Source organism: Pteropus vampyrus, unplaced genomic scaffold (assembly GCF_000151845.1).
Source record: "Pteropus vampyrus isolate Shadow unplaced genomic scaffold, Pvam_2.0 Scaffold334, whole genome shotgun sequence".
Taxonomy (NCBI): domain Eukaryota; kingdom Metazoa; phylum Chordata; class Mammalia; order Chiroptera; family Pteropodidae; genus Pteropus; species Pteropus vampyrus.
This window is the reverse complement of record NW_011889115.1, coordinates 1,706,783-1,731,830: the sequence shown is the minus strand read 5'-3', so window position 1 is coordinate 1,731,830 and position 25,048 is coordinate 1,706,783. Positions and strand designations below refer to the sequence as shown.

The 25,048-nt window shown below is 36.6% G+C and overlaps 1 protein-coding gene across 4 annotated transcripts in view; it reads right to left on the bottom strand.

Moving 5' to 3' along the window:
* Positions 1-25,048, bottom strand: part of SOX6 (SRY-box 6) — a 358,392-nt gene that overhangs the window by 28,218 nt on the left and 305,126 nt on the right. For all 4 annotated transcript variants that reach the window (XM_023522157.1, XM_023522158.1, XM_023522160.1 and 1 more), the window contains one exon: positions 11,542-11,650. In XM_023522157.1, the coding sequence (XP_023377925.1) occupies positions 11,542-11,650 (109 nt within the window). The remainder of the gene's footprint in view (positions 1-11,541; positions 11,651-25,048) is intronic.

Here is a 25,048-nt window from a genome sequence, read left to right as displayed (position 1 = left end):
CAGTTTCATCTCTGGCTACTCTACTTGCATTTTTTTTTTTTTTTTTTTTTACAATACTGAACTACTTTTAGTTCTCTATACATCATGACGTTTCATACTGAGAATATGCTTTCCATTTTTCTGGGATTTCCTGTCCACCTTGCAATCACTTATAGACTCATAAGAAGGATCATCTTCTCCAGGCAGTCTTACCTAGTTTGTCGGGTTGGGCTAAGTATTTTAGGCTCCCACAGCGCCCTATGCCTACCTATACCTTAATATTTACTACATTTTATCCAAATTACCAGTTGAATATGCCCACCTTCTCCACTAGACTGTGCACCCTGAAAGGGCAGGGACTGCATTATGTCTCATTCATAACTGTTTTCCCATGGTCTGGTACACAAGCTGGCAAAAGACAAGCACCCAAATGTCACAGGAGAGAGCCATGGAAAGCTTTGACAGTAAAAATTTTAGAGTGAGACTCAGTTATCTACATGTTACATTAGAACCTGGGAATTTCTGAAATTACATTTTGTATAAATCTCATTTTACTTCTTATATTCTATAAAGTACCTTGCCTTACTTGAGCCCTCTGTAAGATAAAAATGGCTTTGATGGGAAATTGTACCCATAGTTGTTTGAGATTCAGAGATTATTGGTTCTAATCTTACTTATTTTATTGACTTGACACACTGCACAATTCTGAAATCCCAGCCTCCCCGCTTCTGAGGAAATCATGAAAAGATGGTAAGGCAAGTCTAAGCTTTTTTGGAAATATTAAATCTGAAAGTCATTCTAATGCTATAGAGTGTGCGTAAATATATACAAGTGAAGCATGTATTCAAACAGGTATATGATGGGACTTTCCCTAGATAGCAGAGTCATTATGAAATGGATAAAACATACTCATAAAATTAGAAGATTTTAATATAAGAGGCATATTAAAGGTCATCTAATTCACATTCCCGAAACTGAAGTTTAGAAAGGTTAAATTGCCCAAGTCTCACAGCTGGTAAATGGCAAAATCACAATGAATTTAAATGTAACTATCACCAAAATTTCACACTTGCCATCAAAATGAATTTCTAAAAGCTGGCCAGTTGAACTGTGTCAATGGCACCCAGATTTAGCTTTAAAAACTCTTAAGAACATTAATTTAATTGGTCCATTTTCTTTACTTCATTTCATTTGCTCCAGGGAATCTGCCTTTTATTAGAATGAGAGATGCAGATCATGGGTGTAGCAGAAACTAAAATTTTTTATTAAGTTAAGGATATGGAAGTAGTATTAGATAGAGCTGACTCAAAGATTTTGGGCAATCAACTCAATTTTATGGTCCACCAAAACTTTTTAGCCCTGCGAATCTGGCGAAAGTATTTGAAAGGTACCTAATATTTGTATGGTTTGAAAGATTTTTCAAAAAAAACTTTCACAAATTTCTATTTCTCATTAAATTTTTCTACTTTCTAATAAAAACCAACAAGAGAAAGCGACTCCAACAAAGGCGACCAACTTCATCAGTTCATCTTGGAGAAAAATGGGAGTCAGTGTGGCTCAGATGCTATGTAGTTAAGCAGATCTCAGTTTAAATTGTAGTTTTGATCTTTCCTAACTAAGTAACCTTGAGTAAATTATTTCCTTTCTCTAAACTATAGTTACACCTCCTTATAAAAGAGAGCTATGAGTTCCACTTGGCAGGATCCCTGTGAAGATTAAATGGGAATATAAATTTCCTAGCACAGTGATTGGAACTCAGTACCCACTCAGTAAACAATAATCGCCCTTAGAAACAGTAGCAATAGTAATGGCAAGAGAGGTAGTAGAACACAGCAGGTGGTTAGCTTATATTTGTTCCCTTTCTAGTCTTTCCCCGTGCCAATATGTTTCCTATATTGCACAGTCCTATTCTTCAGGGTAGTTATAAAACAAACCCAAAACTTAGCTGGAGAGCATAATTTACTACTTAATGGAGGGTCTTTTCTGCCCAAAGCTAAAAAATATATTTCAAAAGGGTCTCTATGATATAGAACTAAAATGCATTGAATATGCATAAGACCCAACCAAGAAAGTCCATCTTACATTTCCCCATTTCCCCCATGTGAGAACTGTAACCAGACTGTGCTGCTCAGTCCAAGCTAGAAAAAAAGAGAAAAAAAAAACATTATTTTGTGAACTTGTAGATCAGATTTTTATAAAGGACCCACTGGAATAACAAAGGATTAGAATTATTGACTATGAGACTATAACAAATGGAGGGCAAGGAAGTTTCAGGGATGTTTGACAGTTGTTTTTTCTTTCTCCCCCACTAACAGTTCTGTGACTCTGCTGCATGTAGTAGCTATTAGCCTTTTTCATTTTGTCCTTATGCAGGATCGACCTTCCCAGTGAAAAGTGAGCTTATATTGAAGCAGCATGAAGTGATTTCTCTGCCATTTTTCTTACTGCATTAAGCTGCAATTTGTATTTTTAGTATAAATTTTAAATGGTTGAATATATTGCTTATGAAATTTATTGCTTATGAAATTCTTCTGTCCAGGGCTGAGACATGGGATATTAAAGTTTTAGTTCAGAGTTACAGCCCACTCCTAAATGCAACAGTCTACAGTGTAATGCAAATGCCAACGGGTTTTTACAGTCTCTTTCCTCTTTTACCATGACCTAATTTGGGGCAACACGTCTCAAGGTAAGTATCCAATGAACAAAAACAATTGAAGAAAAAATCACTCTCCACTAGCGAAAGGCAAAAGTACAACAGGACTGATCTGGAAGGCATCAATCAGTCACAGCAGACAAAGTAAAATCATACTTAAATGAGTAACATACCCTGGAAGAAAGGAGGTATTTTTAATATAAAAACTCTCCTAACACCTGTACAGCTCTTTCATGATATAATATAAAAAGACACCCATTGAATGTTCCCTCTGAAAGGATATTAAAGAGAACAGAGGAATAGAGACTGACAGATCTCCAAGACCAACTTAACTGCCGCTTTTCCATTATCTCTAACCTCTATAATCTAGGTCAGTCTTGAATAATTAAGGGTTAATGGCTGCTTATTTGGTGGCAAAGTCCAAATTCCTCAGCTTAACATTCAAGGCCCTTTACAACATGGAACTCAGCTATTTCTATAGCATAGTCAGTTCAACAAATATATACTGAGTACAAATAGGTGTAAAGCTTTGTATTGGGCTTGGTGGAGGACACAAAGATGAGAAATGTTTCTCTTCTCTTCTGGAACTTCCTTATGAACGCCTGTGTGCTTTACTGTTTCTGTGTCTGCTGGGATTATTCTCTCAACTAAAACTTCTTCCCTTCTCTTTGCTCATCCAAACCTAGACTTATCTCCAGATACATTCCTAGCAGGCCCTCTAGAATCATTGCTGTCCACAAAGCACTGTAGCTTCCTCTTCTAAACAGCACTCTTTTTCTGTTTCTTTAATGATATGCTTGAACACAGAATACTTTAGGTTGCTTTGCTTTCTGTATGGGCTGATATTATAATCCCAAATACATTACTAACTCTTAGAGAACATAGTGTAGTCCATTCTCTTAAAAAATCCTCTCCTTCATGCCCATAACAATGCTGTGCACATAAGAGACAATTAGTAAATTGTAACTTGAACATGTGAGTAAAACTGAAGATTGGGGAACTCTGAATAGGATCTGATCCTGATTGAAAAAACCTGGTTATCAGAACTGGTGATTCAGTCTACAAAGGTATAAAACCTCTAAAGGATATAAAACAGCAGCTAGTGGGTGCAAGCAAACAGTGATAGATGAGCAGAGTAAAATGAGATAATGAATCTATAAGAAGGAGATATTCAAAGACGAGAATATCTTAGTTAAAGAAAAAAGAAAGAAAGTAACAAAATGTGGGAGAGCTAGGTGGTTATCAACTTTTTGGAATATGTTAGAAGCACAGTTATCAGAACGTAAAAAGAAAGGGGAAAAAAGGTTGGTCTCAAATCCAATCCTGACCTTAAGCAGAGAGAATTTAAAGAGCACTCCAAATTGGCAAGGTGCTCTTTAAATCCCAGCAGCCTAGGGTTGGGCTGAATTCTATAGTGTGCAGATGGAAAGTCACGTGGCTCTTGCTGCCAAGAGAGGAGGATTTTGTGACAAGGAACTAGACGAAGTCCACATCTCAAAAGCTATACAGTCAGTCCAAACATGGAGATAGATTTCTATCAGCTAGGGTGTACTCTAATGTATTGGTATATGTGAAGTGGACATACACACTGCTGAGGACGCATGGACCGATTTTGCAGTTCCAGTGGGAACATACGTTGGGCTGCTCTTGTCTTGGCTCTAATTTTCACGGTACATGGTGTTAATATTTTGTCACCCAGTTGCTGTAGCAAAATGGGGAAGTACTTCTACGTAATGGCATAAACAAGCATTTCTTCTCTAGGGAAGGGGATATTTAGTTGGAGAATAGATTGCGTGTGTGTGTGTGTGTGTGTGTGTGTGTGTGTGTGTGTGTTGATTACATATACTGTCATTGGCACCTACTTAGAGAAGGCAGCTCAAGGGGAAACCAGCTAATGGGCAGGGCTAGGTTCCTCATTAATGGGAGTCTGAGCCTTTGATTGAACTTTCCAGCTTAAGCAACTCTAAGAAGCAGGTTGAGTTCCCTTTATGGAATATTAGGGGATGGTGTTATACAAGAATCTTGACATTTCACTCTCTTGCCCCATCAGGACCATCCATCACTTGGAGAGTTCAATAGAAATTGTTTTCTACCAACATTAGAAGTTATTTGGGAGCTTTTAAGACATAGCAAATATATTTCTTTAAGAGAAGTTTATTTGCTTGTTTAAGAGAGCTGCACTTTATATATAGTGCTGATATAAACTGGTGCACAGGATCCTCTAAAACTGTTTATATCCACAGTAAAATACATTTTTGTGATACTTATACAGCGGAGTTAGTCCAGAGCCAAGGGCTTTGTGAACTCTGCTTATCTCCCAGCCTGTGTGGCTGTTACTCAGTCTTCACCATGGCTTGGGCCTCCCTGGCTACCTATCCTGGCTTCAGACCCCAGCCTGCTGGTTCCATAGAGACTACTCTACTTGTTTATTTCTCTGATACATCTGAAACACTGTTTGGGGAGCTACAGAAGGCCATACCCATAAGCCCACAGCACAGCTCTGGTTAGTGCTCCCTTCTGATTTACCTGGGTCTTTTCTTTTAATATGTACAATTCCCCATCTTTTATTCCTGGTATATACTCTAGTACTTAGAAATCTTCTTGGGCAAAAACATCTCATCCCTGATATATTTCTATCTTCACTTTATTTATTTAAAAGATGGTATGATCCCTAATTGATACTTGTTATATTCTAGTTGATTTAAAGGTGAATGATTTTAATTATATGGCAGTAAAATAAGAAAGTTAAAAAAAAAAATCTGTCAGCTAAAAATCACCCAGACTACTGCCTCACTTCCAGATGAGAAAATTCAGAGAAAGAAAGTGACTTGCTTAGGATGAAACAACTAGGATTTAAGTCTTCTAGTCCTTGAACAAAGATCTGAAGGGGTGTCACATGGAAAAATGGTAAGTTCTATTATACTGGAATCCAGAAATCAGACTAGAAGCAATTTGTAGAAGTAACAAGGAGGCAGAGTCAAAATTGGACTATAAATAGCAAATAAGAATCAGAAATGGAATTAGCTTTTCAAGAAGTAGTAAGTATTCTGTCATTAGACATATTAGAGGCATTTGAACAGAAGTGAGATAACTACTGGTCAGGGATATAAGAAAGGATTTCTTGGCTGGAATTGTAAATTTGATGATGTCTCTCCATTATCCCAATTCTAAGAATCTACATGTTGCGTTATGAAATACTGTATCCTGGTGGGCTTGAGCTAATAATGACCTTTATACTCCAAAGTATAAGTAGCTGTAGCCTTTAAATCCTACCCCCGATTATACTAGAGTTTGCTTCTGCTGCCTTAAATGAGCTGTGTATCGATGAATCAATCTTCCTTTTCTACCAGGAGTAAGGATCCAGGGAAGAGAAAGGGAATGAGTAAGGCTTCAAAGATTGTCCAGAGTATAGACTAAAGGGTAAGCAGGATTTCTAAGAGAAGACATTCATATTAAGTAGATCCTTTTTTTTTTAAGAAAAAAAGGGGAAAGTTGCAGTCTCTGTTATTTATCTGTAAACAGAGTTTAAGTTCACAGTAATAAAGCTATCCTGAGATATAAAACTTCGAAGCAGTCAGACACACACACACACACACACACACACAAATGAAGCTTTCAGAGGGTTAAGTCCATCTTGGCTAAGATTCAATTCACAAATTCAGTACAAATCTATAAAACCCTTCTAAGCAAATCTGAGAATCTGAGAGCAACAGGGGCTATTCTTGGTACCATATCTATTTCCATTCAAATCAATGCAAGTTTTTAATACATGGAGGACAGCACATGATTACAGTTCCAACCCAGGGCCCAAAAGTCTGGACAACGATAATCCTTTTCAGAGCTCATCCCTTTCACAGCTCATATTCCACTATCTCCCACATCAAAATGAGGTTCAGCCTTCCTCCGAAGCTGGGACACGATAACTGAGTTTAAGAATTAACATAGGTGTTAAAAGAATGTTTTCTTATCCTGCAAAGAAAAAGAAAAAGAAAAAAAGATAAAAAGAAAGAAAAGAAAAAGGAAAGGAAGGAAAATGAAAAGTACCCATTTTAGAAACACCAGGCATGAGACAGAGAAGAGAGTAGAAAGAATAATACAATGCAGGCAAGCCACACTATTATGGCTGGGCGAAGAGAAGGAGCGAGAGGAAGAGGAGGAGGCCTGTCTGTGAAAGGTATTGAGGAAATGCTACTGGAGCCCTCTTCTCATTAACAAAAAGAAAAGCTCAAGGAACTTGAAAACTTGATTCAGCAAGTGGCACAGATACACTTTCAAAGGTATTGATTTCCTCTTTTATTTCTCTGAAAAAAACTAAGTGGAAGCTATTGCGGAAAGATCACCTTTCTTATACGAAACATACTCTGTGTTTTATGAAGACCCTAATAACAATTTTGGATTTGGAAAGGACCTTAGAGATAATGGAATTTAACATACTTCTTTCAAAAGATAAAAACAAAACAAACAAAAAAACTTAAACCCTGAGGAATGAGTCACTTGCTTGCCATCATTTAGCAAAAGAACTTTAACCAAATCTCCCAATAATCAGACCAGAGCCTTTTCTACCGCACTTTGTAACCTTGAAATTAGGAGAGTTTGGATGAGAATAGCACTTTTGCCTAAGGAGAACGAGGAGAGGGGAAATGCCATATGAAAAGTCCATAAAAAGTTAAACAGCTGTTTGTCATTCTTAATACATGATGACAGACTCAACTAATCGAGTCTTCTCTTCCTTACATGTCCTATATAGGAGCTAACAAATTTTGTGTGCTCAATACATATTAAGATTTCAACTGCTTCAAAGAATAACAAGACCTTAAACGTGTTTCCTAAGCCCTCAGCACCAATGAATTTGTAGTTTTATAAATATCATGGTGAACAAGAAATGCTGTCTTGTCATATTCAAGCCAAATAACAGCTGGACTTTAAAAATAAAATTTTGAAGGCATTTGCCTTTTATATTTTTAATTTCTGTTTTCCTGGCTTATGGTTTTGTCATTTGATTTTGATGAGTGGTTAATACACATGCACAGCTGCCTGTTTTGGTGACCTTTCCCGTGCTGCTTCCATGCTCAGAGCTATGAAGCAGATCTACAAGCTGCTTACTAAGTGATATTGGCATTTCCATGACTGGCACACAATTTCCAGGGAAGCCTGACTGGACCAGGACCTGGTCTCCTGGGCTGACATACTTTAGTTACCTTAGAAGCCCCACAGGAGGATGAGATAGAAGTTGGGTGAGGGCGAAGCCCCTTAAAATTGCTAGTGTGCATTATTCACAATCACCAAGACATGGAAACAACTTAAGTGTACATTGGCAGATGAATGGATAAAGAAAATGTGATATATATATATACAGTGGAATGTTTTTCATACATAAAAAAGGAAATCCTACCATTTGCAACAATGTGGGTGGACCTTGAAGGCATTATGTTGAGTGAAATAAGTCAGACAGAGAAAGATAGATACTGTATGATCTCACTTATATGTGGAATCTAAAAAAAGTCTGAACTCAAAGAAACAGTGGAATGGTGGTAGCCAGGGACTAGGAGGTGGGAAAAGTGGAGAGATGTTGGTGAAAGGGTACGAACTTCCAGTTATAAGATGATAACCCCTGGCGATCTAACGTACAGCATGGCGACTGTAGTTAATAAAACTGTATTGTATATATGAAAGTTTCCAAGAGAGAAGATCTTATATTTTCTCACCAAAAAATGTAATTATGCGAGGTGATACATGTGTTGATTAACCTGTGGTAATTGTTTTCTAATATACCTGTACCAAATCATCACATAGTACACCTTAAATTTACAGTGTTATATATCAATCATATGTTAATAAAGCTAGAAAAAAATGTAATTTTTACTGTTCCAAAGCCAGAGGAAACATAGAGATGATTATGTATGGACTGAGAAGGAATAACATCCTGAGCTAGAGCCACAGACTCACCTGTCATTTAGCTTACCTAACTAGTTTCACTCTGAATCTCTCTGGGGCACAAAGAAGTCTTGATCTTTTTAACGCTTTTATCAGTGATAATTATCTCCATCTGTCTGTATATATTTATGCATTTTCCTCGTCATCTTCTGCCTTCTTTCACTAAATTGTACATCCCAGGAGGTCAAGAACATACCTGTTTTGCTTCCTTTGGTTTATCCAGTGTCTACTTCAGAGACTGGCACACAATATGCACTCAAAAATGTTTGTTTGTTTGTCTGTCTGTTTGTTTGTTTTTTAAGACTATGAAATGACAGAAGGAGTTTATAAATTTTTTAGTTATTCCTTCATTTCAGTCCCTTCTTATGCTTCCCGTTAAGGGAAAGGAGCTAAGTGGAGCAAGTATTATGTATACCTGTTATCTACTCTGACTTTAATATGAACTGTAAACTCCAGCAGGCTTTGCAATCAGCTCACACTTGAACAGATGCCAGGAAATATCCCGAAGTCAGCAGAAGGCTGCTACCCATCCCAGCAGTCTCCACAAAGGCGTTGCACTTCTGTCGGTATTAGAGCATGTAACTTGACTCCATTCATGAACTCGCAGTTGCCCAAAGCACACGAGGTCTCAATGGCAACTCTGGGCAAGCTTCTGAAGGGAGGTTTTCACACGCCTCTTAAGCTCCTGGCCCACTCCAGCCCTTCTACTATTACACTCATCAGGCATCGCTGCTATGTGTGACAGAGTAACACGAGAGCTGGTGTACGGCGTGACTTGCTATATTTAGAGGAGAGGAAATGGGCCATTCTGAGGAAGGTCACAAGAAATTTGTTCATAAAACTAAACGCATCACATATTCATCTGTATATACAGGGCATGCAGTACAGCACAGTATTTAAGAGCTTGGGTTCTGGAGCCAGGCTGCTCAGGATCAACTCTCAGCTCTGCCCTTACTAGCTAAGTGACCTGTGGCAAGTGACTTAATTACTCTCAGACTTAATTTTCTCATCTATAAAATGGAAAAAACAAATAACAGTACCTTCTCTGAAGAGCTGTATAAGATTTAAATAAGAAAATGTGTGTAAAAAGCTTATTAGCAAGTTCTTGGGCATGTAAGTGCTTGATAAATGTTTGCCTCCCCACTTACACAAAAAAGTAACCAGGAAGTTGGTTTGAATACAATCTGGTATTGAATGGAATTTCCAAAAATATTCCTATATGACACGTTTCTCTATAGTTCAGTTTTCATTTTTTTCCTTTCATAATAGTTAATAACTCTGACCATGATTTTTAACTTACCAAGAACATAATATCAACTAGGCTATTAGCACTACTGAGAGGTAAGTTACTATATTTATACCCATAATACAGTTGAAAAACCAAATGAAGAAGGATAAATGACAGATTAAGAAAATTGCTACAATAAGGGTAAGGTGAAAGAACTCTATAACTCCTAGTCTGTTGAAAAATGAACAGACTAAATACCCCAAAGTGATAAAAAAAAAAAATATGTCATCGTGTATGGTCAAAGATTTAGGTACTCTACGCTACAGCCTTTCCATCAAATTGAGATGGGCCAGACCTGACTATCGGCTCCCTAGGCCAAGGAACCACACTCTACACCAGAGAAGAGCCTGCATTTCTACGCGCCCGTAAAAGTGTGAATGTCACTGTGCTCTTGGTCACATATTTTTCACAGAAGACTGAGTGTATTTCTGGTTTTGAGTCCTCTTTATCCCTCCCTTCTTCCTTCTCTTCCTCTTTTACTTTCCTTCTTCCCTAACCCCACCCCTGCCACCCCCACTGCCCCACCATACACACATACACGCATACCAATCAGAGTTTATTTTGACACCTTGTCCCCAGGACTATCAGTGAACATTAGTCTTTCCTACTGCTATGAAAAACTGGCCTTCTGGAAACTCTGAAGTGCTTCCTAACGTCTGGTACTACCCATCTCTTAGCACTCATGCCAGAGATTTCCGAACTGCTTGGGATGGCCCCGAGCTACCACTGGAAGCCATGCCCAGTTCAGATGCTGCTATGAAATGTCTTCAATGCTTTTTCAAGGGATTAGGGTACTGGAAGAAATCCTACCAGTAAAAGGGATAATAGTTAGATTCTTCCCCTCAAGCTAAAGAAAGACTTCAGCTGGGACCCAAGATAGGTGAAGTATTATGTTACTCTCAAGAGAACGAATTAATCTTTCCTGAGTGGTGGGAAGGATTCTGCTTAAGGAAATGCTAAGAGGAAAACCAGCTCCTACTCTGTGATGACACAGTAAATAACCAGGCAACATTACTACTGACATGCTGACCTAACTCATAAATTGTACCCAGCCTCTGGGGAGCAATTTCTGCTGATTTGCTGCTTGTGCATTTAAACAAACAAACAAAAAAGGAAGAGGAGCGGACAGGCATTGATAGTGCTGTGAAGCTGGTCTTTCCATCCAGACTTTCAAAAGACTTTGGTAATGGTTAGCACCCAGACATAGGCTGGGCCTTGCCCAAGATATTATTAATTTTATGCTAGATCTGCTCAAACCATCATTTAGTTCTCAAAATGGTTTGATTATACCTGGGAATCACTTGGCGTTTTAAAAAATTGTGTGTGTGTGTGTGTGTGTGTGTGTGTGTGTGTGTGTGCGCGTGCGCATGCGTGTGTTTAACAAGAATGCAATAAAGTGATTGAAACAGAATTCTGTTGTTCACTGGAATGCAGAGGGTCCTTTTATTTTAAAACTTTAAAATGACACCTTGAAGTACTTGGAGTGCTATGTGTTCAGTAATATAGGACCTAGCTGCATCTCAAAGTTCTCAACTATAATATATAATGAAGACTAACATTTCCTCTGCTTTGCCAAGAAAATCAAGCTGGTACTCCGAAGAAAGACCACAAAGAGCCTACATCTAATGCAGACACATCTTCAGAAACACTTAGAGCAGCAGAAAAGAGCTACAGAAAAGCCACTCACCCTCTGCGTCTTCTGGCCGAGTAAGATCGATGACACCTGGGCCCAGCTTTCCATCTTCACTTGACTTTCCTGTTAACTGGGGCCCCAAGTTCTCAAAGCGTGTTCTCTCCTAGAGGAAAGAATAATCAGAGGCTTATTCTAGCTATCGAAGCAGCCACTTTGTCCTTCAAATTTCTATCTTGCTTAATGGGCAAAATTTGGATTTACAAACATCATTTCTGTTCAACATGAACTCAGAAAATTTCCCGGGAAGATTCCACTGCAGTCTGGTTGTGGCCCTGACAGTGCCGACAGTGCTGGACCTGTAAGGAAAGGAAGCCTGTGGCAGGAAACTGGCCAGCGCATAGTACTGCACACCTTTCCTCTGTGGGATTTGCTCCAGCAATCTAAAAGGAATGCAACTGAGAGGTCTGAGCCAAAAGTGCAAAACTTGAAAGAGCTGTTCCCATTAAAATATATGTGCTGCTATTTAACGGGAGAAGCGTTTTCACATTTAGGGATCACAGTTTGTATTTCTGGGAAAATACAAATCAGGGTTTTATGCAAGAGGATTTCAAAACCAAACATTTCAAAGCAGACAGACTAGACGATGGCACTGTCACGATGATTTTGCCTAGGAGTTTATACGGTAACTTTCTGGGAGGCGAAAAGGAGGACCTTACTCCTAGCCAGCCACTGAATCAAGAAAGTTAAATACTCTTGCCCGTCACTGTATGAGAAAAGCCCAAAGATGTTTTACTTGTTAACCAGTCCTTCTAGAAGCAGGAGTCTGAAAAATCACAACGAACTCTCCCTCTGCAGCTCTCTGGTTCAGTAGCAGAGGATCACTGGCCATCATTAATATGGTGTTCTTGTCTGTGGAAACACAGCGCGTGTCCCCTTCTCGCCTCCTCGCTACTCTCCAGACTCGAACTTGGCTTTGTGTTGTGCTTATGAATGAATGAAACCTTGTTGTTCATTACTATGAAACAATATTAAATGTCATGTCAGCTTGAATTTACAGACATGAAATAGCAGCTCCCAGCTCCGGGAATGGTTTCTGCATGTTATACTTAATGCATTATGCAGCAGTAGAGTGCTGATTGCTGTTCAGTCTATTGTTCAATGACCTAGTTCTGTACTGAGCATGTTCGGCATTAGATGGAAACACTCTGAGTGTTCTCTTCTGTAAGATGTTTAGAAACTTAGAAATATTCTTAAAGAGCAAACATACAATTACTTGATAGAGGCTGTGTCTCATTTGTACAGTCTCACTACATTTGTGCTTTCTAATATGATTATTTTTGAATATCATTATATTTCTATAATTAATTCCCATCAGTCAAATTGTGCAGGAAGTCTTCTAGTTCCCCTTCATCGTGGAATATGTTGAAATCTGTGTTGGAAAAAAACACAGCTTAAACCTTGCTTTAATCTAGCACCATTTCTATGAAAGATTTGCAACAAAATTACAGTCATGAATTTCCCCAACCGGGTAACACTAACTAGTTACAATGCAGTATGTGGGAAACCTCTGAAATACAACACTTATAAAAAACAGAAAATAAAACGCAAATTAGGTATGGTTCCCCAATATCTTCTTATGTGAAAACACTGCTGCACAAGAACAAATTCATCCAGATGCAGGCCACAACAAAAAGCAACCCCCAGCCATGTGAGAGTTTCACACATAGTTGGAGGGAGGACAAATGCTTTTATTCAGCCAATTTCTATTTTTGAGTAGCACCTTTGGCTGTCATGATGTAAAGAAAAAGAACGAAAGTGAAGATGAGTAGCAACAGGGAAAGCAAAATATTCAACCTTTGTTTTATCACATTGTTTCGCATTTCAAATATTTGCATGTGAATGCTTTCCCTATGTTAAATGCAAAAGGAGTTTTGATGTGACACCTGCAATCTTCTTGGAAGAAGAACCTTTAACTGTATTTTCATGGGGGGAAAAACAACTTTCTCTGAAAATCAACAGACCGCGCTACCTATCAATATGCATATTTCAAGTATCTTTCTAGTCATTCATTCTCTTTGATTTTACTGGAAAATATTCTCAGTAAAAAAAATAATAATAAAGTTCCTGAAAGAATATCAATATTTTGACAAGGAAGGAGAAGAGGGAAAATTACATGCCATGGTTTGTAAAATCCTAAGACAACAAAGCTTACATGATGATAATATCTTTTCTTTTATAAAAAATGAAGTGCACTCACAATTCAGTAGTATCGGCTTGTTTTTAATCATAACAAAAAACATTCAGAACATTCAACAACACATTCACAGTGTCTTTGAAGTCGTACAATTTTCTAACTTCATTGAAACAAATTCTTCTGCAGAGATACTTTCCTTATAAAATATCAATATTTTGACAGAGTAGAAATCAAGGAAGAATATCCCATGAAACACTTGTTAAAGAGGCAGAAAATAAATCAATAACAAAAATTGTTTTGGGCAGCGGACTGCATTTTATATTCAGTAATATTAAGCACTTCTGTTTGAAATTAAAGAAGGGCCCTGCAAAGCCATGCCCTTTCATATAAATTTTTACCTAGTCTCCCAGAAGATTTCTTTCTTTTCTTCAAAGAATAGCTCAGAATATTTATTTGCCAGCCACATAATCATAAGATAAGAGAGCCTGCTATCTACAAGTTAGCTCCGGACAGCTGAGCAAAGCAAAGATTTTACTAGTGAGGTTGAACATGAGCCTAGTAAATACAGGATGTGGACATGGGCACAGAGAGAAATTCAAAGATACTTTAGTTACAAGAGACTTCAACTTCTAGCCATTAAGTGCCAATGCGTATGCCCCTATATGAGACAAACATAGACTGTGGGTGGCAAGTTCCTAACTCCAAATTCTTCCACGCACTTGTGCTAGCTTTCACACTGCACGAAGCTCCCAAATAAGATATTTTGGAGATGTAAGCAAACTACCTCAACGTTAATTTAATCTCGGCCTCCCAGAAAATTTCCCCAATCTTCGTGTTGATAGTGAAATGTGCATTTTAGATGCAGTGATGTGATCAGACCCTTACTTATACGTTGTCAGTCACAAACATGCAGGCAACACAAAAGTTATTGAAAAAAAATTAAAGTCAGCTCTGCTGTGTTGTATGACTGTTGACTCTCTAAGTGCATTGAAATTATGATGTATGAGGTAGACGTTGCATATTAAATAAAGATATTTAAATGATAAAGCCCCCTTTACTGAGAGCTGATGAATGTTAAATGTTACAAAGCCACAAGGCGGTGGCATCCATCATCTTCACATATTATCGGAGTCAATGACGGGGCAGCCTCACTGATGACAGATAGACTGCTGCATTATTATCCCTTATTTCCAGAGTCACTGAACAAACCATTCAACTCCTTAGGCATTATTTTTAACTTTGCATTAAATTAGCAACTTTTCCTTTCCTACCATGGCAAGATTAATCAATTTTGTCTTTGCACTGGTGGAGAGAGAATGGATTTGGGGTAAGTAAAAGAACAGAGGTTTGTTTCTATCCAGGGAGAAAAAAATCGACTTCCTCTTACTGGCAACAAATGTAAAATTGTGATATGGGGAAACAGCAATGAAACAGTAAGCACGCAATAATGGCTTTTCTTTGCACTTAGATAAAAGCTGAATTTTTGATGTGCACAGTATATTTTAATAAAATTTTATATACTATGTTTTATACACTTATTGGCTATTCCATAATAATGTGTGTGCTAACAGTAAAATTGCTCTTAAATTTATGTGTGTTATTTATACGTTCCCACGTAACAATGCTTTTTGTTGTAAAAAATATTCTGTTTATTAATGTAACTTTACAACCACTGCATCCGAGATCCGTGGTAAATTAATGACATTTTTATTATTTTATAGTGTCATTAAATTTTTACTGATCACTCCATCAAACAGAGGCAGTAAAGGCCATAATGTAAACTGGGACACTTAGATCAGGCAGCAGGAAGACATTCCATATAGTCTGAAGAAAACTGCTAGCAATAAATGATATTTATACCATCTTTAAGCATGTTAGAATACTTGGATAAGTTTGGCAAAACTGTTTCAGTAGTAGAGTGGATTGTGTACTTAAATAACAGTTTGCTTGCCAGCGAGACAAGCCTTTTTCAAACCATATGTGAGATGACTGATTGTAGCCATCTCCTGAAAAACAACACAAGAGATGTAATGAAGTGCTGGGCACCCTACCATCTGGATTACCAAGACTGGCCAGCCTACACCATACCTCAAATTATTTCATCGTGGTCCCCTTTTCTACAAACTGAAGTGGAAAAATGGCACATGCTGGGAGATGTTTTTTGTTTGTTGCCTTACGAACAAATGTATTTCACCTGACAGGTAGACATGGCTGGACAAGGATGTGATACATTTTATTCCAATGCTTTAAATGAGAGGCACTTTACTAACCTTTATTCAAAGCTTATTTCTAAAAAATGTATGAATATGAGGTCATTCATAACAGATACAGAACATACACCTATAGGGCCATTACCTATATTGCAGAGAAAATGGGTAAAAAATAATTATCTCATGTTACTTTCACATGAAAAATATATTATAATGAGTGTACTCTACACTAGCTCTCAAATGTTGTTTATAGAATGTGTATATACATGTTATACAAATAATATATATTTTATACAAATATAATATTTTATACAAATATATACATGTTACATATTATTTCTGTATAGTATATAGAGGATAGTAAAGAGAAAATGTTATGCTCATATAATCATGTAATTTAGAACCACCTATCACTTACATGGGAGTTTTGGCATGAATTTCTTTAAGTACATAAGAATTTTGTTGTTATATCTTAAAATACATATCTAAAATTAAAAACTTTTTAAAATCTTTCAAATTTGTAATAATAAGAAAATTTACAGGGTAAGTTAATACTGCAGCACCACTAGTCATGTTTTTGTGTATTTCTGAAGCAAGGATTTCTGAGAGAAATAACAAACACATGCATTATGAATAAAAATTCTCTAAGGCCACCCACAATATTCTGAGATATTATCTATTCTCAGTTTCATCTTTCTCTAAGTTGTTAAGTACTACCCAAAAGAAGTCCTGTCATTTCATCTCAGCTACAAGCTTTAGTGTTTCTCCAACCCAGGAAAACTCCTACACTAAAAGTAAGACTTCCCTGCAAAAGCATCTTTCCCCTTAGCATTATTTGTGGGATGGCTTTCCTTGCCCCTCCATGCCCAATTAATCATCCAGGCTTGCTGATTCTTCCTTAAAAGGCCCCTGGAACTGGTCCTTCTCCTCCATGGCATTCCGTCATCAGTGACTACCCCGGAACATGCCCTCATGCCTGCATGGCTAGATCACTGCCACAGCCTCCTTTCTGTTCTGCTTGATCCTTGATAACTGACTTCCCTCCCAGTCTGTCTACTCACACTGCTCACAGGATTCCATGTCTCTGATTTAAAACTTCCCGTGGCTTCCTATTTTCTATTGCAATTCATCTAAACTCCTCTACTTGGCTTTCAATATCCTTCATACACTGCTTTCCACACATCTTTTTAAACTTGATCTTCTACAACTCTCCCATCCTCTGTTCTGGGTGAACAGTAACTCGCCTTCCCATAATAATACCATGATCCCACCTGCTTCCTCTTCCTCATAGCTGCTAGGATAATGCTTTCGTCTGTCCTCTTCTTTACCAAGTTTTATTTATACTGAAAAACCCAAATTGTCCATGAACTTTATAACCGCTCTGATCCACCTATTCTCTAATACGAAAAAAATCCTTAGAGTGCCCTATATAATTAGCCACAGCTATATATTATATTAAAGCATTGAACTTTGGTTCATGTGTACCTCCAAGTCTCCTCCAACAACATCAAAAGATTTTTTAAAGTGAGGGATTGTGTCTTACACCTTTTCCATGTATCTTTCAAAGCATTTAGCATTAGTGTTCACGAGTATTTGCAGGTTTTTACAAGGCCACATAATTGATTTACTCACATAAATCCAAAACACCCTGCACAAGTTAATGTCCCAAAGGAGTAAGAACTACCAACTTTCTAATATTTCCAGTCAATAGAAGAGATGTTTAGACTCAGTCCTCCGCACTGCGTTGGTGCTGTCTCTTTTGGCAATAATAATTAAAGCAAGGAAATCCAGAAAAATATCTTAAATATTTTATAAAAGAGGGAAATAAGCAAATTTAGAAGAACACAATAGAATACTACAATTTGATCGTGGAACTTAATATGAAAAATAAATTTTCAAGTCTGACTTGGAATTTTTGAAGCTTAACACTTGCACCTTTGAAAGTCTATGAAACACTGACAAAAGAGGACATGACCTACTACAAATGCCTGACTTACAAAGCAGTTACCTATTTTAAAGTAAAAATGTGGTTTTCTTTTTAAAGCAGGACAATGCTAAGTATAACGTTGAGAGAGTCTGTATCTCACTTGAAAATACTTTCTCTAATTCTGTGCTCTGGACATATCTCGCCACGATGTGATTCTCAAGAAGTATTACTTAAGCACACATGTGGTTTCCTTTTTTTGTTTTTTATTTTTTTGACTTAGCAAGTTCTATCACTTTATTACCCTTTTATTTTATTTCCTTTATTGTACACTTAGTAATGTAATGAAGGATCAAAAATGTAAATATAGGCTTAACAATGGAAAGTAAACACATATGCTTTTTTAAAAAGGTGATTCTTTTTTTGGAAGGAGTTTATTTGGAGGTACTAGGTCTTAATTTCATAGTGATATTTTGATGGTCCCAGAGGCAGTAATTGTGATAATAAAGACTCATAAAAATAAAGATATTTTTCTGGATTTCCTTGTTTTAATTATTATTGCCAAAAGAGACATCACCAACACAGTGTGGAGGACTGAGTCTAAACATCTCTTCTACCGACTGGAAATAGTAGAAAGTTGGTAGTTCTTACTCCTTTGGGACATTAACTTGTGCAGGGTGTTTTGGATTTATGTGAGTAAATCAATTATGTGGCCTTGTAAAAACCTTCAAGTATTTGTGGACACAAATGCAAAATAAAGAAATTGTGCTAGGACTCATGAATTAGTGAAAGCCTAAGTCTTCCAACTGCGTTTGCTTTCGTGGCACAGATATATGGAGCTGAGTGGAAGTAGGAAAGAGCGTCACTTACTGATGGTACACTAAGTGCGAGGCTCTTTCCAATGAGTGTTTCCTTTAACCCTCACACCAATAGTACAAAGAAAACATTGCTATTGCTATCAATTTTACAAGGGAAGAATGTGAGGCTCGAAAAAATTTTTTAAATATTTTATTTAAGTCACTTAACCAAAATTTACATTGGTATTTGTGCTGAGGTGAATCTAGAACCATAGCTCTACAACTTAATTACCATGTAATCTCTCTGAGCCTGTTTTCTCACTTGTAAAATGGAATATAAAATGATGATTAAATAGCGATGATTAAATAAGAGATTATATGTGTGAGTGAGTGCTTTGTAAAAATAAAACAACTCATATAAAACATCCCTTCTATTAAAAATATTATTTAGTGTTTGCTGAAAGTTTCCAAGCTAAACCCTAATAAACATAGTGTCCTGATCTAAAGGCCAACATGTCCATACTTCTGAATCAATGATGCAACTATATAACTAAAGATGATTTCTTTTTTGTATTGGTTGCTAAAGATCTCAGAACTAAATTTAAATTTCAATATAACTAACCATATGGTATCTAGATCTCATTATTCTCTACATATAAACCCTCAAAAGGTCCCCATTATCTGTATAAGGAAAACAAACTTCTCTCTAGTTAGTATAACCTTTTATGATCTGGCTCCTGCTCTCCTCATCAGGTTTATGTCCTACTTGTTCCAGTTTATATTCTGTTCCAATAAGATGAAACTTCTTAAAGTTTCCTGAACAAGCTATCATGTTCTTGTGTATTTGCATATACCATTCACTCTTTCTAGAATGCCTTTCCTTTACAGATACATCATTAGTCCTTTCTAGGCCTAATTAAAGCACTCTATCTGGACAAAATCTTTTGTTGACTGCTCTCTACCAGATCCAGGCAGAAATTAGCACCCTCTCTTATATTCCATCACACACCATGCCTATAGAAAAATGTTTTACGATTATACATTTATATGTCTGTTTACATCTCCCCAACTTATTCCTGAAGGTATGGTGTCCATGTCTTATTATTTATATATCATCAGTGCCTCTAATGATGTTGGCACATACTAGGCACTTTGATTACGAAATCCTGATAATCCTGATAAAATTATTTCCCTTTCTTCTTTTAATTTTACTTTTAAATGAAATTAATTTCAGATCTTTTTTTAAAGACAGTGAGAGATAGATGGTTAAAAGGTACATAAATATAAAAGAAGGTATGTAAATCAGTTGAATAGAGTACTCTCCTGGTCAAGTTTGGCCTAATACCTAGATACAGGAAGTCTGCCTAGTTACCATTGTTTGAAATGGCTCTAACAAGAATCTTTCCTAAAATCTCAACCACCACCACCACCTCCAATATTCTTTTATGATAGTGATCTATCATTAGCAATTTATTCTTTGAATTAATTAATAATGCCAATATCTTATAAAAGGATGATAGAATAAACTGTAAAATCATATTAATTTCAGTTCAACTTTTCTAGAGAAATAAGAACATCTCAGGGAAGATAATCCAGATAAAACCACATGGACAGAGACATAAAGCATTTGGTCAAGGGGGTTCCTTAGATACTATAATCGCCCTAAAAAACAATTTCTCATGAGTTTGAGAATATCCAAGCTAAGCAAAGATGGCTGTTAGGGGCTGAATTGCGTCTTCTTAAAATTCGTATGTCGAAGCTCTAACCCCTAGTACCTAAACCCATGTAAATAAGTTTGTAGATAGAGCCTTTTAAAAGGTAACTGAATTAAAACAAAGCCCTGAGGGTTGGCCCTAAACCTATCTGACTACTGTCTTTATAAGAGGAGATTAGGATAGAGAGAGAGAGAGACATCAGAGATGCGTGCTCACAGAGGAAAGACTACGTGAGGACATAGCAAGAAGGTGATTGAGCTTGGATTTCCAGCCTTTGGAATTGTGAGGAAAAGCATCTCTGTTGTTTGAACCACTCAGTCTGTAGTATTTTGCTATGGCAGCCATAGCAAACTAACACAATGGCGACTTCTGCCTCCTTAGTCATAAAAGGTTCTTGTCAGTAGAGAAAAAACATCAATTAATAAGGCCATAAATTTTAAATAAGAGGTCCCACTAGCTTCAGAAACAATCCTCTGGAAGCTTTTTCCATTAGGATCCAGCAGTGGTTTTAACTGTTGAGAACTGTATCTATCTATCTATCTATCTATCTATCTATCTATCTATCTACCTACCTACCTACCTACCTATCTAATTATCCATCTAGGATTCTTCAAAAGAGAAAGTTTTCCCTAAAAGGGAAGGAAAACATATAAGGGCTTGGCAAAGAAGTTTTTAAAATTCCAGAAGCTTCATCTTGAGGCAAGACATAGAATCAGTAAAGACTGATTTAAACTGTTCAGATCTCCTCTCAGGATGCTGATATATGCCACTGGACCATAAGCTCCTTGGGAGAGGAAAAGTGTCTCCCAACCCCTTCTATCTCCAGCTAGGACTGTGCCCTATAAGCACATAAGAGCATGCCACACATGCCTGATGAAATTAACTAATATCTGCAGAGCTTCTTATGGATGTGTTTTATGGAGCTTACAAAAACATTCTCAAATGATGTATAACATGTTTCCCTCAGGATTTTAAGAGTCACCAAACTCAGCAAGTTCTCTCTCCACAACTCTGGCAAGGACAGAATCCTGCGTATCTCCTGTAACATACACTTAGACTCTTGTCACCAATCATCAGATGATAAATGATAAAGTAGCATTAACCCTGAAGATACGAGACCCTTATACTCTTGAGAGCCACTGAGTTAAATTGGTTTCATCAGGATTATAGTGGTTACTGAACCCCTTTAACCAAATGTTTCTGTCTCATTCATATGGTTTTAATATGGTTTTAACCAATTGCAAGGTTATTTATAAGTTTGCAACTCCCAAGTCGAGTTATAAACTGTTCAGATTTAAGTAAATCCAGTTGTGTGGCAGCTCAACTTCTACTTATATGTGGTTTCCAACTTTTTATTTGTGTACAGAGGCATGATGCATATTTGTTCCCAAATATGCTCTGATTAAGTATTTGTTTTAATAATAAATTCACAAAATTCCATTGTAAAATTATACAATCTCCTATTAAAACTGAACGTGGTTTAAAAACTGGCAAATTTTATCTCCACTTAAACCACTGGCAAAACTTTATTATTCTAACATTTATCATATGAACAGAGTGTCACAATAAAATTAATGACCGGCTAAGCAAATGTCTTTGTCCAAAAAATTGTTCTGGGAATTCTATTTGTTCAAAATCTAGGTACTTGATTTCAGATACCTATTTAATTTACAGTATGTACTTTCTAATATTGTTTGTGGAAACAGGTACAGTTTATTCAAGTTAAAGACTTCAAAGCTCTATAAGCCAGGAATGAACATTTTCTTAAAATATATACCTTCTCTTTCAATTTCAGCTGTCAAACAGATAGACTTAAAGATTGTTTTTTCCCCTCAAAACATAAACACAAAAACTGGAAAAAATGTAAGGTATTACCACCAAGCATTTGTTTTAATTTTTGAGATATACAAACATATCACATCTCCTAAGAAATTTTGCTATAATTTAAAGAAATGTGTATATGACAAAAAATGGCATATATCTTAAAAAGAAAAATAGAGGACATGAGAAAGCTTTAGTGCTAGAAGAAACTGTAAGGGCTTCTTCGTTCAGAGCACAGAGATTAGGACACTCACCCAAAGTCCCACAGCCCACCAGTAACAGATCTAAAATATGTCTCTTAGTCTCTAGATTCCCAGTCTCCTGCTCCTGCCACTGAACCACTCTGCATCACACGTCCCCCTTACAAACTGTGCTAGTCCCTGATTATTTCACCTGCAAAATGTAGAAGCTGAACTAACTTATCTCTACAGTTTCTTCCAGATCTGAAATCTTATGATTCTATGATACACAACTGTTTTGCTCCTGAGACCTAGACTGCAGCACACACTAGTAAAAACTCTTTGCCACATCGTAAGAAATTTTTGAGCAAATATTCATATTCTTGAGGAAACTGCTCAAAGATAATCCATTTATTAAACAAGCCTACCAAATCATGGTGACACTTAGCCAAAAAGCATTTATTTGCTAAAGCATTTATTCTGAAATTCCATCTCTCCCATAGCAAAAGTGATAGAAGGGAAGGGATACAAAGGCAGGGGAAGGCAAAGGACAGAGGCAGGCAAAATTAGAGGGAAAACATTTAAATCTAAAGTACGTAAATATGGTTCTATGTCCTTGGTTTGGAATCCATTATGGTGACACTAGCACAGAACACACCCCTTTTTGTCTGAAAGCAAAGTAACATAAACGCAAAAATTGCTAGTAAGAAGAGGACCTCTCTTCAGAAAAAAACTAACTCCTACGTGTCAAGATTTTGCATATTGTACTGTTATCCTGCTCTAGGAAACCGGAAGTACTAATAAGGTGAAGGGAAGTCACAAATGACTTGTAAAATAAAAAATGAAAATAAAAATAACCCAGGACTATGTCTGATTATTTGTGGAAGAAGCTTTCTTTAATATTAAGTAAAATTGAAATTTAGAAACTAGTATTAACCAATGTTACCCCAATAAACTTAATTAAAAAAAAATTTAGAAACTCATTTCATGAAAATTAAAAAATTATTTTAAAATTGTCATTTTAAAAACGAGTTTTAAAAAAGAAGAAAATATTTAGGACCCTATTCAAAATAGTACTCCAACATGGCAACATTACAAAGGACAAAAGATAGTGTCCAACTGTGGCGATATGTGTTAATTGTACGGTTTTCCAAAGATGTGGGAGAACTGATATCAATTACAGTATAATTACCATTACTTCCAACAGAGTTAACATGTAGTTACCACGAAATAACATACAATTAACTGGTGTCACATTGCACACCAGACTAAATAAGATACAAATTAAAAATTCCCAAATGTAGCCATAATACTCTTCTATCTCTTAAAAAAAATAAAACAACAACTTTTCTCTGATAATGTCACAGCACTTTTCAGGAATTAGTGTAATTATTTCAAAGAGAGAGAAACAAGATATATAGGTTAGAAAGAATTAATTTTAGCTATACAACGAAAAACTGCACAGGGAGAGAGATGTATAACAACAACAAAATTTAAACTTAGTAACCTAAAGCTGTTTTAAATAAAATTAGAATTTTCCTCATGTTTCTCTCAGTTCCTGAGAATCAGATAGCTATATTTTAAAACCAAGTCCAAGAATGTTCTTAGTTTTTACCGATACCTAACATTTAAAAAATATATTTATTAAACACTGAACACGAACCTGCTTTAGTGGTGCTACACAGGGACACAGGAAAATGAGTGAGGCTCAGTCAAAGAAGACAGCTTACACAGAATTTTTCGTTATTAGCTATGTGAAGTGGTAAATTGAGTCTCAAAATGCACAATTTCTTTATGAGGAGGTGAACTGAAGGGACAAAGAATGCTATAGTTAAGTTTGAAGAATTAAAATTCCTCCTTGGAGGAATGTCTCAAGTCAGCAACAACAACACAGGATGCCTCCACATACTGCATTTGAGAGGGGCACGTGTGGGAACACGTACAAGCCAAATGCTCATCTAGGTTTAATTAGAAGAGAACTGAAAATGGCAGGGTGTGATGCTGTGAAGTTGATGAGAGGACAAAGGGAAAGTAGCTGTATTTAAAATACAGCTACAGTATATCTGCTATATCCGTTTCAAACATCTGGGCTTCCAATTATTTATTGAACTCATGTGTAAGAGTTATTTGGGAATACTGCAAACTGTTAAAGAACAGGAACATGCAAACTGCTTTGTAAAATGCAGGGTTGAACTCTTGCTAAAATCTGGAACAAATGGGTGAAAACTGCTATGAGATTATTATCTTTCAGGAAATGTGTGAAAACCATGAAGAGGTTAATATACTAAGAATAAATTTTGTAAACAGCAGGCTATTAACATAGCAGACAATATTTTATTAGAAACTTATGTTTTGCATATTTTTGAAGATTTAGTTAATTTCCTGACTTTTTTTTTTTTTTGTATATAAATGCTTATTTGAGATTAAAAGAGGCTAACACATTTGCAAAAGACTACACATCTTCTTTGAAGATTATATAAGCATATGCATAGACCCGCAAAGCTTTCAGGGCAGTTCGTACCGTATGTAGTCAATATTTTCCCTTTTTCTCTGAACATGAAGCTCAGGAATAGATGCATTACTCTTGCACCCAGTTTTATGTTCTACTCTATTAAATTCATGACCCTTTTGTTAGGCTCTGAGGGAAACCAAACTGGTTAGGAAGGATGACAACAGAACAATGATGGGTACATCATTATGTCATGTTATTTCCTCTTGTTC